Source organism: Archocentrus centrarchus, unplaced genomic scaffold (assembly GCF_007364275.1).
Source record: "Archocentrus centrarchus isolate MPI-CPG fArcCen1 unplaced genomic scaffold, fArcCen1 scaffold_30_ctg1, whole genome shotgun sequence".
NCBI classification, from domain to species: Eukaryota; Metazoa; Chordata; class Actinopteri; order Cichliformes; family Cichlidae; genus Archocentrus; species Archocentrus centrarchus.
The window spans coordinates 2,113,128-2,126,818 of NW_022060259.1; the positions used below are offsets into that span (position 1 = coordinate 2,113,128).

The 13,691-nt window shown below is 46.0% G+C and overlaps 1 protein-coding gene across 2 annotated transcripts in view; it reads left to right on the forward strand.

Moving 5' to 3' along the window:
* The first annotated feature begins 908 nt into the window (after positions 1 to 908).
* grk3 (G protein-coupled receptor kinase 3) overlaps positions 909 to 13,691 on the forward strand; it is a 61,952-nt gene continuing 49,169 nt past the window's right edge. The window contains exon 1 of one of the 2 annotated variants that reach the window (XM_030724032.1): positions 909 to 3,011. In XM_030724032.1, coding sequence (XP_030579892.1) covers positions 2,899 to 3,011 — 113 coding nt within the window. In that variant the 5' untranslated portion in view covers positions 909 to 2,898. The remainder of the gene's footprint in view (positions 3,012 to 13,691) is intronic. The other variant, XM_030724031.1, reaches the window with a different exon arrangement.

Below are 13,691 nucleotides of genomic sequence, written 5' to 3' on the forward strand. Positions count from 1 at the left end.
ACCTTGAGGTGATTGTTTGTTGTGATTTGGTGCTGTATAAATAAAACTGAAATGAACTGAATGTCAGACTGAGCCTCTACCCCAGTTTGCACCTTGTGGAGGATTCATGATTCAAGAAGAGCTTGACTGACATAGCCTTTCCTCCAGAATCATAAGACCTCAGTCCCACTTTATGGGATAGCCAGTCATTTGTGACAACAAGAAGCTACTTACACCTTGTCACAGGTGTAATGTGCTGTTGTCCTTACTGAAATTCTCATTCTTCTCTCATTCTAACAAATTCAACTTGTCACGGAAAATTGTGAAGGTGAAGCTGTTCAATTTAATACAAATGTAAAACACCATTACCGCCAGTGGTCCCAGACTTTTGAATCTAATGGCCACTGCATCTAGTTTTCATCCAGAACATCCCTGCTCCTGATGCTGCTGATGCTGTGTGAGTGCGCAGGCCTGCTGTAGCCCCTCGGCCCGTCCGCAGCAGTGCATTAGGAGCATTACCACCGGCGGCCAGAGAATGGCACTGCATTTCCACCAGAGGAGTGTATGCGTCCGGTGGGCTATCCTGACACAAAATATGGTGTTGTAATATTAATTGTCGGAAACTGCGACTTCGTGACTATTCCCATTCCCTGCGAAAAACAGCACGGAGCAGAGGGGTAGTGTATAATGTGCTGGTATGCACAGTGAAGCGCAGTGGGGACAGAGCTGTCCACTCGCTCCCTCGCTGTTAAGTAGCCCCTGTGGGAAATTTCTTGCAGGCTGGTCGAAGCTGTCCTCTGCAAACAGCGTCCACATCTGTATCGGGGAAAGTCCTGATGACACGTCACTGCATGAACGGGCCGCTCGTTATTAAAAACGCGCCGCGTTTGTTTGTAAACACAAACAAATCCACGAACAGCTAAAACACCGACCCTTTCCTCCCCAGCGCCTCCGGTGACTCACTCCATTCCACCAACAGAGAGCCGCTCCGTGGTTTCCGAGCCGCTCCCCGCCGCAGTGGGAGGAAGTCGAACTACAAAGCAAGCAGTGGCTCTGTGCTCGCAAATAGACAGAAAAATACGGAGAAGGAGGATTTCAGCGAAACATGTGCCATATTGGAGCCGTGGGACGAACAGCTTAATCGAAAGAAGCGGACATCACCGATTGGCACTCGGCCCGGAGGCTGCGGACGGAGACCTGTTTGAGGCTGCAGCGTTTAAGCAGCCAAGCGAGGGTTCCGCGGGGACGGAGACCTGGTAGGCAGGCTGGAGAGGCGCGGGGCGGCGCGGAGCCCGAAGACCTGCTCGGCTCTGCGCCTTTGATTTCAGCTCTGAGACGCACGCCAGCGTCGCGTTATTATTATTATTACAGTTAATTTTACACGGCCTGGTGTGGCGATAGTTACAGTTTGGCTCGCCGCGAAATCAGCCAGCCACCGTTCACAGAGAGGAAGAAAAGTTAGCGCTTAACAGGCGAACCACCGCTGACCAGCCGACTTCCAGCTCCCCTCCTCCATCATCGGCGTCACCGTCAGCAGCTCTGTACTGGGTCTCAAGGCGGGGAGGGTCCCCTTAACTAACGCTCGGGGTAACTGGACAACCAGCTATGGATTAATTTTTTGAAATTTTGTCCCTGTTTTTGAATTCACTGGGCTGTCGAGGACCGTTTCGCGGAAACGCTGCAAGACTTCCCCAATACGAGTCCCCAGTTTGCTCGCGGCCGTTAGCTTAACGTTATTAAGAAAATCAGCGTTTGTCTGCCTGCAGGTGACTGTCTTTGCAACCAGAGCGTTTTTATGTGTGTGCTGAAGTCAAACAGCTCCAAATAAACGTGCAGGGGGCTGCTCTGTGTCTCAGTGGGTAGTTAGCCTCGTGGCTAGCAGGTTTCATTTTGCTAGCTAGCGTGGTGGCTAACTAGCGAACGAGCCCAAATATCGACCCCGGTGGCGGCTGGAAGCACTCGGCTAGGCGACGCTGGATGTAGCCGCTGATTATTTGGTTTCACACCTTTACGCCCGGGCAGCATTTGGTGCCAAACGCCTCGAAGGAGTTTAAACGCGTCTTTTAGGGCGACTTTTTGTGTGTGTGTGAGATTGACGAGTCACTGAAGAAGGTTTTGAGCCCCAGCGCTACACAGGAAGCCGCCGTCCAGCAGCGCGGTTCGGATACTCTGGCATGCAGATCAGGAATCCCGGCTCGTCCTGAACCACTGCTGCACGCTTGTATTTCTGCCAGTACCCTCCTGAGAGACTAGCATTTCTGCTGCACCGGCCGAGCACCCTGATGGTCCAGCAGCGGCTCTCCATTCTCCATGCCCCCGTCCTCGCCGATTAAGACGCGGCGTGTCTGATTCTGTGTCACAGGGAAGGAGCCTGCCATCCCACTAAGATTACATTTTTTTCGGCAGCAGTGTTTACATTTTCAGGAACACCCCCTCCTGCCCCCCGCCTCCCTCCTGAGGCACATGTCGCACCGGAGACAAACCAGTGGTTTGGACACACGAGGATCAGGGAAGTCCCCGGAGACCTGTAGAGTCTGACATATCCCGGTGCATCGCACCGATCTGAGACACATCCCGGCTCTGCAGGCTTTCCCCCCGCACTAAATGGGATTACAGGGACGGTGATCTAGCGGGCCTGCTTATTGCACACTTCGCAGCTAACCCTGACCCCTGCCTCCCCTCATGACTTTCCTTTTTCCTGTCACAATGATGCTAGTTTGAACAGACTTGGAGCCGCAGACACCGCCGCCGTTTGCCAGTACCCGGCCAGCCCAGCCGTCCGTTCATCCGGCCGACAGCGCGCCTTGGCCCTTGATGTTGGTCACATCTGGCGGAGGACGTTGTTTTTAGTCCCCTAAATCAAAAGCCACCCTCCCCAGCCCGCTTATTTAATCGATTTGGTCGTCCCAGGGTCGAAAGATGGCGGACCTCGAAGCGGTACTCGCCGATGTCAGTTACTTGATGGCGATGGAGAAGAGCAAATCTACTCCCGCGGCCCGGGCGAGCAAGAAAATCATCCTCCCCGAGCCCAGGTAAGCACACTCATGATGTTGGGCATCTGTGTGTTTGTGAAATGTATGGCATTTTTTTTTTTTGTGCATGCAGTGCGACCATATATGGAGACGGAGGCGTGCTTCCTCTCAAACCTGTGCTTTACCTTTGATGCTTGCAGAAATGACTGTAGAGCTTTGTGTTAGCTTTCTGAGAACCTGCAGCAAACCCATTACAGCCGTGATTCTTATGAACTTAACAAGACGTTAACCCACTGATCCAGTGTTGCAGCTGCCTGCACATTTCTTTTTTTTTTTTTTGTCATTTCATTTTAAATCTCCAAGTGTGTCTGGTGTCCACTGCTTGTCAGACACCTTTCCCGTGCTCCCAGTCTTCCTGGTTTGATCCTAAATCTGTGCATGTAGCCTGTGCAGCCCGTGCATTGTGGCTGCTCTAGTCCTTCTTCATCATCGCTCTGTGCAGCTCTTGATCTCATCTTTGCTGTTTGCAAGCACCCAGCACAGGGAGGAGGCCATGAAGCAGGACTACAGCTATAGTCTTATTTCAGTAGTACCCCCCCCCCCCCCCAAAACCACCACATGCACACCTCTTACCATTTGTATATAAATGCACATCCTTTTGTCCCTGTAGCAGAAGCTTGAAAGTGTGTCTTCAGTCCAGGTTGTAGAGGCATAGCATGCAAGTCGATTGAAGAGGATGTGGTTGAAATTTGGTTATTGCTTTTCATACGAGGCTTGTGTGAATTTCACAGTGCTATTTGAGTTTAGTCAAATGCTAACTGTTGTGTGAACAGCGGGTCTGTGTAGAGCAGATGTTAGCTGGACAGTTTGCACCCCTGTCAGATCTGATTTGGGCTTGCAGCTGCTTGCAGCTGTCACCTTGCACTCCACATGTCTTAATCACAATTCTCAGTTTTTCCTTATGTTTTCAGAGGACTTGGGACACTGTCAGGGTTCTGGGGCGTTACAGATTCATAATCATGTTCTTTTTTGTGAATGAAAGCTTCAGATGCCAGTTTGACTCAGAGCTGGTCCTGACCTCGGGAACGCTGTTCAAAATCAGTTTTCCCACGGAGACAAAGTCACTTGTTGACACCCCAGTGCTCTCACTGCAGTCCTCCTTCTTTAAGCCGCTTTGCCCCACCTGTTAATGTGAGAATTAGCAGATCTATACAGAGTAAGGTTTAAATATTAAGCATAAAAAATATAAAATAAAGTATCTTCTTGTTGTAGTATAATGGTATAACAATGAGGTTTTTTGATGCAGTGTTTCATCTAGAATCTTAAGATGATGTAGGGCTGTGCTATATCGTCTGCGATTAGTACTAGTATAAATTTTTATGTGATTATAAAAATGTCGTATCGCTATAGAAACACCATGTCTTAATGTGCGGCAGCAGCTAGATGGGCCGGGCATGTCTGACAGCAAGAGCAGGGTGGCAGCCTCCGATGACGTTCTAGTTCCAAAAAAAGGAGCGACCTCCAACTAAGCCCAGCACTTCCTGCTAAAGGTGGAAACAGCAACTGCAGACCACTCCAGACAACCCAACCCAGAGTGACGGCACAGTGTGTAATAGACGCACTCATCCACTCTGTACCTTTCATGCTTTGTCTGTCCTAGGCTGAAATGGACACGCGTGCAGAAGTTGCAGTAACTTGCAGTGCCAGAAGGGTGTGATATTTTATTTCCAGCTAACAACTTTATCATCTTTTTGTTTAACAACCATTTGAAAGATACTGTGTTACAAATGTCGTTTAAAAAAAGCGGTCATAAGTTTGTGGAGGCCAAATTTACTGACATGTCAGCCATCTAAGCCTGTTGGCTTTAAATAAAATCTCCCATCCTGGTGGTACTGCAGCTTACTGCAACGCCTGCGTGCGTGCCCATTTCACAGCAAGGATAGGACATGGACATGGTGGACCGGCGTGTCTATTGCACGCTTTGCCGTGATATCAGGTTGTACGACCAGGCTTCTAAACAGCCGAGTAGCTGCGACCCAAAGGTAAACAAAGGAGCGATTATCACTGGAGTGTGACCGGAAGAACAAACGCTGGATGGAAATTACTGATGCAGTTAGATGGTGGAAAAGGAGGGCTTTAAACAGCCCCACCCGAGATGCAGCCTCCCAGGTAGAACATGTGACAGTATTGTGCCGGCTGCTGAAGGTTACAAGGTCAAGTGACTTTAGTTACTGTTAAGCTGAAGTGTTAAGCAGTTATTTTATACTTTAAATTTCAAGGGAAAACTGGCTACTTTTGTACTTTAACTTCTGCTGTGTCACTGCTATTGTGCTACAGTGCTGCGGCTGGCACCTTGATTCAGTAGATTGACACATCAGATTAGGAAGCGTGTCATCATTGGCAGTATCTTACACTCATAAATGCATCTGCCTGCAAGCTGCAGGCTTATCAGAAATAACTTTATCATAAATATTATTGTGAGGCTATCTCCCAACACTGTGTGAAGGGACTGTTAATACTTCTAAATTGTAATAAATAGTAATATAACAAGCCTCATCTCTGTTAGTCCAGGGCTGTAATTTCAGTGTGGGATTGTGAATATTGAGCATTATTTAATTTTTTTCTGCGAATCCAGCCCTAAAGGTGTGAATTTAGAGGTGGTCCGACCGTGTGAAATGTAAGCCTGACTTACACATTCAGGTTTCACAGCAGCCGTGGAAAACCCCACCAAAACAAAGGCCAGTGGCGCAGAGGCCTACAGTAGTGTGCTTTTCCAGTCTTACAGCGCCTTTCACACTGAACCACCGTACAGTGCTTCCCTCTCACATTTATCTGCTGCAGCTGTGTTAACTTTCATTCTGGATTATGTGCGTAACAGCTTATTTTTCTAATATTATAGTTTACTCTTCCTTTCTAAAATCAGCTGCTCAGCTGCCGGTGTGCTGTTCAGTGTGATGCTCGTACCAAGATACAGAAAAACTGGGTTAACTTAGCCAGCTGATAATCGCTTGTCCTGATCGCCACTGTTAGAGTGAGTCCAGATAATGGAAGGATACCCTGGGTGTGTTTGTAGTTCAGTGCCCAGAAATTACAGCAGTGTTGTAGTTGGAGGAAAATGACAAAACACATTATGAGGCAAGACATGACAGTGTAAGACCTGTAGTTAAGCTCACATGTACTCTCCTTATAAATCCTCCCTGTGAGAAGGATTACATTCTGAAAAATGAATTTTAAGCCTCATAAACTGTAGTAAATAATATATAACAGAATTAGATTTTTTTTAATTATAAATAAAATGTTGGGTTTTATCAAACAGGCAAAATATGGACTTCCTGTAGATGCCCTCAATCTGACTGACAGTGTCCTAAAAGGAAAAAAAAAATCAATCAACAGTTTGATATCAGTGACTCTAGAGGCGACTGCACCTCGACAAAACGTTACAGATCATGGCTAATGGATACTAATGTGTCCTTTTGTTGGTGTTTCAGCAGCAGTAAAGTTTGAGTTGGCAATGAGAGTTAAAAAAAGCCTGAAGGTTTGAGTTGTGTTGTCCGATGTGTGGCTCTGCAGCTACTTCATCGTAGGTAGTGTGGCCCACTTTTACAGGTGCTGTGCCTCAGCCTTTCTAACTAGAGATCACCCTCAATCTGAAAGCTGTTATCATCACACTCACAGCTGGTGACTCCACAGTGCAGGTTAAACCAACCTGATATTATTTTTACCTTTTTTTTGAGATCATCTGTTTGTGTTACACGCTGACTTGGTGGATCAGCAGAATGTGGTGATCCAGACTCTTCGTTACATGCAGGAATGAATATGCAGCCTGCTAATTTTTTTCCAATCGGAATGATTACATGAAAGCATATTCTCTAATAACTAAAGGTGTGTGCCTCCATAGTTGTCCATATAGAGTGGATTATGTTTATAAATCAGTCCTCCTCTAAGGCATTTAGGCCCCGCCCTCTTGGCAGGGTTTGGAAACCTCGGTGCACAAACAGAGGCTGAGGGTTTGCAGTTCCCACCTCCAACTGTCAGCTGTCAGTCGTATCTGACGTGGGTTCACATTAAAGCAGTTATCTCATCTGTCACAAATTGAAACAAGCGGAGCTTCACGAGCCTGTTTGTGAAAAGCTAATGGATGTTTCCTTTCCTCGGGCTGCTGCTGGTTTCGGTTCACGCCGCTGTGGCATTACAGTGAACTGGCAGAACCTGAAGCTCGCCTTAACCGTTAATCCATTACAGTGAGCATTCTGTCACAGTCAGTTCAGTCAGAATTACATTAGTGTCACAGGATAACACAATAATCATAGCATGGCAGTTCATGCCACTTCAGCACCTGGGCCCTGTGTCCTCAGTGACACTGTGGTTGAAGAGGACTCCCAACCCCTGAATCCTAAACTCATAGACTGAAGCATATTTCATCTAAAAGGCGACTAAAATGGCCACAGGGCTGCTTTTTAGACTCTTATCTATACTGCGCTGAAACAGTGCACTGAACATCAGACAGGTTTGATGGTGTGAAGATATCCTCTCTGCTCCGTGGCATCGACTTCAGTGAGCAGAAACGATGAACTGAACCCGTGTTTTTGGTAGCAACAGTCTAAATGTATATGACTGCATAGATTCAAAGGTGGTGTCATGAAGAGCAGTAACAGGTAAGGTTTCTCTGCCTTCCTGCACTAAAGGAGGATTAAAAAACAAAAGTAAAGCCAAACATTACAGTCACTATGGCTGTCGCTGATTAGACAGATTGCTGCTGTCAACCTAAAGTTTTGTTGCATGGCCAGTTTTTATTTTATTTATTCTTTTCAGGTCAGTCTGACTGTAAGTGCTTGGTGTTGAGGAGGGCTCGGTGCAGCTTTGGAAATGCTTCCAGAGGTGGTGATGAAACCAGCTCGAGTTACGATGGGCCGACTCCACTAACTTAAAATGACAAAGCTTTGAAAAACGAGCTGCTGTGAGCGTTGGAGCATTTCTGTTGTGCTGGGTGTATCTGGAACACGTGTCCTATCAGATTGAAGGTGTGTTGTTGGTTTGCTTGTGTATTCTTGTGTGTTTTCTTAGGTTGCAGTGCTTTTATTTGTATTTTTTGTAGACCTCTCAGGCTCCTGGCTATCAGACGACCTCTGGCTGGTGTTATAGCCGTGTCTGTTTGCTAATTGTAATCGTGAACTGTACCTCAGCTCGACGCAGTGCTGGCGGATCAACTCTGACTTCTTTCAGGCTTTCTTTGTGATATCTAACTGATATTAAAACACAGGTTTCTGCTTCCGTTGAATGTGCAATCCAGCTTTTGCTTTTGGTGCTTTGAATTGATATGGATTAATAATTGAGGTAATATAAATCTGTTTAAGACTTTAAAATAACATCACAAGTTGTAGAACAGTGTATCGAGACAGTTTTCAGTCCTGGGGTGGTGAGATATAAGAACAGTACACACTGTATAGTTAATGTTTCCCATGCAATGACTCCACCTGTACAGGTGGCCCAGATGTATTCATAGCTGCCCAGGTATATTTGGAGAGAAGGACCCAGAATTCAGTAAATAGATCAGTCCCTGCAGGGATAGAAATCCACTGCAGAGTTCCGTTATGGCAGATTTCCTGCCCCCATTCCAACAGAGCCCCTCTGCACTCTGACTGGGAAAGGTAGCCAGCTGTGTAGTTGCGGTTACTCATTCAAACACTTGTTTGGTTTGTTCGCTGGTTAAAGCCGTTTTCATGAGTAGCCTTTGTGGTCCTGTTCAAGCAAACTGGTACTTTTGCCCGTTTGGGTAGGCTCTCTTGGTGTGGTGTGGAAGCTGCTGAGAACATGTGTGACAGATGTGGCATCATCCATCCATACCACCCTCCCTCCCTCTTATCCAACTGATCGTGTCCTGGGTCTGCCCCAGGGCCTCCTCTCGGTAGGACGTGCCCCGAGCACCTCACCCAAGAACACCTTAAGCATACATCCAACTAATGAAAGATAATTTGATTACAGTTAAAAAAAATAAAATAAAAAAAGACCCCATATCATACATCATCTTCATCCATCGGCCATGTTGTGAAAATAACACAAAACAAAATACAAAGACAGCCATTAAATTGCAGTCAAATCAAACAATTCTTTTTTATATTGTTTTATTATATTTGTAATGTAGACTGTTAAAAAATGCATACCTGTTTGTTTTCTTACCAGATATCTGACACTGTGTTCCTGTGGTCAGTGCGTCAGTGTCTGGTTTTAGGTCTCGCGCTGCAGGTTGTCATCAGTGATGTGTGATCTGTGCTCGTTTAGATTCACGACTGAAACGTCTGTCGGCACAGATCGGTGCCCCCAAACATACGACACGGGCAGCGTGAAGCCAGGCTCCTCAGTTTGAGCATCCTGGAACTCTGAGGCCGCTTTGGCCTTGAACTGAACTCCGCCTGAAGTTGGGCTGCACCGTTGATGTCGGCAGACAAAGGATCGGCAAATATGCCAAATATGCAATTGAAGTTTATGCTGGAAAGCTGTGATCATGTCATACATTTGCGAGATGACTTGTTTATCTTATCCATCTGATTCAGATGCTCTGTTATCCATCCATTTGCTTCCACCTATCCAGTTGGTGGAGTTGGAGCCAAAGACTCACTCTTAAAGCAGCTGATTAAATTACTCTAATTGTCACAAAGCACATGGTCATTGATCAATTTGCAAAGGATATAAAAAGTGTTATTTAGCATACACCTTCACACATTTGCAGTGCCCACTCACCCACCCCACTGATGGGAGATGACAGCTGTGATCAGAACATCTGCAAAACCTGACAAATGCCCCCAAATCACACGAACATGCAAGAGAACGAGTCGTCACTACGGGCGCCGTTTGGCCTTCGGAGGGCGGTAGCTGTAGGGCGGGACGTGGTGGTGCAGGCAGTAAATCTTAAATTGTGGAAGCTGACGTGAACTATGATGGCTCCTAATTCAAGCAGAAGCTGATTGCAGTTCAGTGTGGTGGTGTTGTTGCGTTCCTTTATTAGAACGCACACCTAAAGTTGCACCCTTCATTGATTATGCTAATGAACTCTAACTCCTGAGTTAATAAATAGACACGTCATTTTTAACACGATTTAACTCCAAATGAAACTTCCTATAAATGGCTGCTCCTGCTCTTCACTTGGCTGTTTTCACTGAAATGTGTTCAATACAGCAATTCTGTACAAGAAGAGCGTTTAAAATACAGTAACAGGTCTTCTGTGTGTGTACTGGTTTTAATCTAAGAAAACTGACCTATGTATGTGGTCTGATGGGAGCGGGACCCTCGGTCACGCCACAGGTCCTTAGTTACAATGTAGGCGGCACAAGTTGGGGGACAATAACAGCTGATCAGTCCAGTCTGGTGCTCTCTCGAGGGTTTTGGGTGAATGTATTAAACTACAGTGTGTGTGTTTGTGTGTTCACTAAATGGACATTTCACTCAGTGCAGCTCACTGATGATTATTATTATTGATAGTTTTTGGAGCTCTGTGGCACACACATCAGACGTTTAAAATGAAGTCGCCAGCGTCACAGCCGTTTCCACTGGAGTTAAAATCACTCGAACTCTCGGCTCCATCAACACACTGATTTCCTGAACAGCTGGAGAGCCTCGGTGCTGTACCCAAACATACAAATTGCAGACCCTTGCTTGATTGGATGACCATCAGCTGCCTTTTTAAAAATCTGTAAATCTGTATTAAGAGCAGCTGCAGAGGTTCTTCAGAGAAATTAAATGGCAAACCCAAAGTGATGGTAGACGCGTTATTGATCAGAGCTGAGCTGCTCTGCGGTTGCACAGGAGCACTGAGAGTGGGTGACCTTTGTGCTCCTCCCCACATACAGTGTAAAGCCTTTAGCACTAAGTGTAGGCTGTGTATTTGGAGCAGCTGAGAACTTATCAGTGAAACTGTATGCCAAGCTAATTGAGTCCATTCATTAGAAGCTTATTCTTCAGGGAGACATCGAGGATGGAAGTTAATCCAAGGATTGACAGCCCCATTCCCTGTACGGGGCACACCAGGTTAATCCTGCAGCGAGCAGAGGCGTTTCTGTATGGGACAAACACACAATTGAGCATTAGTGTAATGTTTTTGTGAGAGTGATTTTATCAAATGATTCAGTGCTAGATATGAGCTTTATTATTTATTGCACATTACCATAAAGGAGCCGCAGAGATAAAAGCTTCAGCTAATGGACTTGTGAAAGCAGTGTAACACAGCTGATGAGTAAATCAGGCAGGACTGAAAATGTGCCTCCAACACATCAGTCAGGACATCGTTATTACAACAACCAGTCCAATATAACCGGATGAATTATAATTTCTTTTAATCCCGCTGTGTAAACACAAACAGAATGTATTAGAGTTGATCTGAAGAGTCAGATACTTTGATTACCTCTACAGGCTTCTTTACTCCTCCCATTTAAGCTAATGGAACTTAAAATAATGAGTGAACAAACTCTCTTATGTTGCCTCATCTCAACATTTATATTTTTATATTACAACATAGCCAGAGTCGTCCTGCAGAAGGACGTTATCTTAAACTTCAGTGGCGCCGACTTGAACTTCACTGCGCAGATCTTTATCTGTGCTCTATCACTTACCCACATGCTTCGTGTGCAGCCTCGGTGACCGCATTTCCTCAAAAAGTGACCGGGGCTTTTAAAAACCGCAGCTGCAGATAGTCAGAAGCTTTTATTTGAAACAGGCTCATATTTGAGCTGGTGTTTTATTTCCACTTCCCAGTATATGTTGTCATATTCTAGCTCAGACCGTTGTTGTGATCTGCTCCTGCATTACACTGTCAGTACTGTTGTGAGCAGTGAGTCACTGTTCATGTGAATCAGTGGGAAAGAAGAGTTTTTCTGCACTGAGCTTTGTTTTAACTACAAGCAGAGCATGACAGCGAGCAGCCCGCTGCTAATCTAGCACGGACAGCAGCGAACCATGGTCTAGCAACTGCGCTGTAAACACAATATAACAAATACGAACTAACACAACAGACTAACACACACATGGATGCGCCTGTGGGTCGTAGCTGTCTTTCTGGATCATAAATGGTGCGGGCTGACTGCAGGATAGGGCTGTGCCGACGAGCGAGCAGCTAGATGATCAAATGTAGCTCCGCTGATTAAAAAACAGCTGATTTCCTCATTAATGCATTTATTATCCTGCATGCATTATCACTGTCATTTCAAGTGTTCACATATGACCAATACCTGCAGCATTTTGTGTTTGTGTGCGCGCACACCCAAACACAAAATGCTCAAACAGGCACCAGCAGCACACGCAGTGAGGCGGTCCACTTCAGTGGGTCGAAGTTAGTGGGTGAGGCTCGAGGAGACAGGTGAGCCATTTTACCCACACAAAAACAGCTGGAAGAAGTTTGGTGAGCTGTGGGCTCAGAGAGCGGGGAGTCAAATAAGAGCCAGACAAATGCTACAGCTTAACAACGCTTTAGATTTAAGCTGATCAGCTCAAGTCCCTAACTGCATCACGGTCTGCTGGTATGCTTCTCTTCCTCCTCATCCTGGAAGTGGGAAAGAGTCTGTTGTGTGTAAACCCAGTTTAAACCTCAGTTAAAAATTTGGTTTTAAAAAAATCTTTTTTATTTGAGTCCAGGTGATTTTCCTTTCCGACAGAGCCAAAGCTTTTTCTGAGGATGTGGGAAAAGCCTTTTGCTCATAAGAAAAGTGTGTGGCTGCAGACAGAAGGTGCTATCTTCTAAACTGTGGATCAGATCCAGATGGAAATACCTGGAAATAAAAGCTGAGATGTTGATCTTTTGTCCCAGATTCATCATTTAATGTCAAACCCAAATGTTTTCAAAAATAAAGGGCTTGGCCTCACTGTTCCAGTACATTTGGAGGGGAGTGTCTGCATTGTTGTGGCAGTTGTGCATGCGTGAAGCTTCCTGCAGCATATTTGCAGGAGGGTGGGGGGGTGCGGTGCAGTTAAACGTGGCCCTTTGGAGATAGCGTCGTGGTGCCACATTCTCAGCGGGCCAAGGTTTAGTCCTCTGGCAGAGAGGTGAGATTTTGACAGCAACACTGGAGGCAGTTGAGATGAGAGGGGTGGGGGATGGCGACAGGATGACCTGCTGTTATGTTCTAGAGAGATCAAGTTAATGCTGACAGATAAGGCCCGTTTACATGAGAACGGCGCAAAAACAATACTTAAGAAAACGGAAAGCTCAGTTTGAGCCGGAGTTTGCCATCAGCCCAATCACAGCTGGGATCAGCTTGAGATGTTTCCGGCTCCCGTCTCCAACAGTAACCCAGCTGAGCTACAAAATAAAACTGCTTCCTGTCCAGGAGACGCACAGTTTAGGATGGTGCGTGTGCATGTGTGTGTGTGTGTGTGTGTGTGTGCGTGTGCGTGTGTGCGTGTGTGTATGCTTAAGTACAATATTTAGTTTGAAGGTTAAAAAAAAAACACATTTAATAAAAAAGGAGCAAAGTGATGGTCTTTTGAAGTAGCAATGCTGCATGCTGGTCACTGGTCACCCCCCCCACCCTGGGCTTATTCAGATCTTTGGTTTATGCAGGGATGTTTTTCACACAGTTACGTTGCATGTGATGCTGAACTTGTCTGTGTTGCTGGGAACATGCAGCCAGGAGGCAGAAAGGATGGCTCAGGCCGGTCCCATGCATACTCTTTCTATACTGGTTAAAAACGAAAGCATTCGCATGGACACCTTGTGGGATTCCTGCTGGACTCAATATAGAGTCGGACCTATAA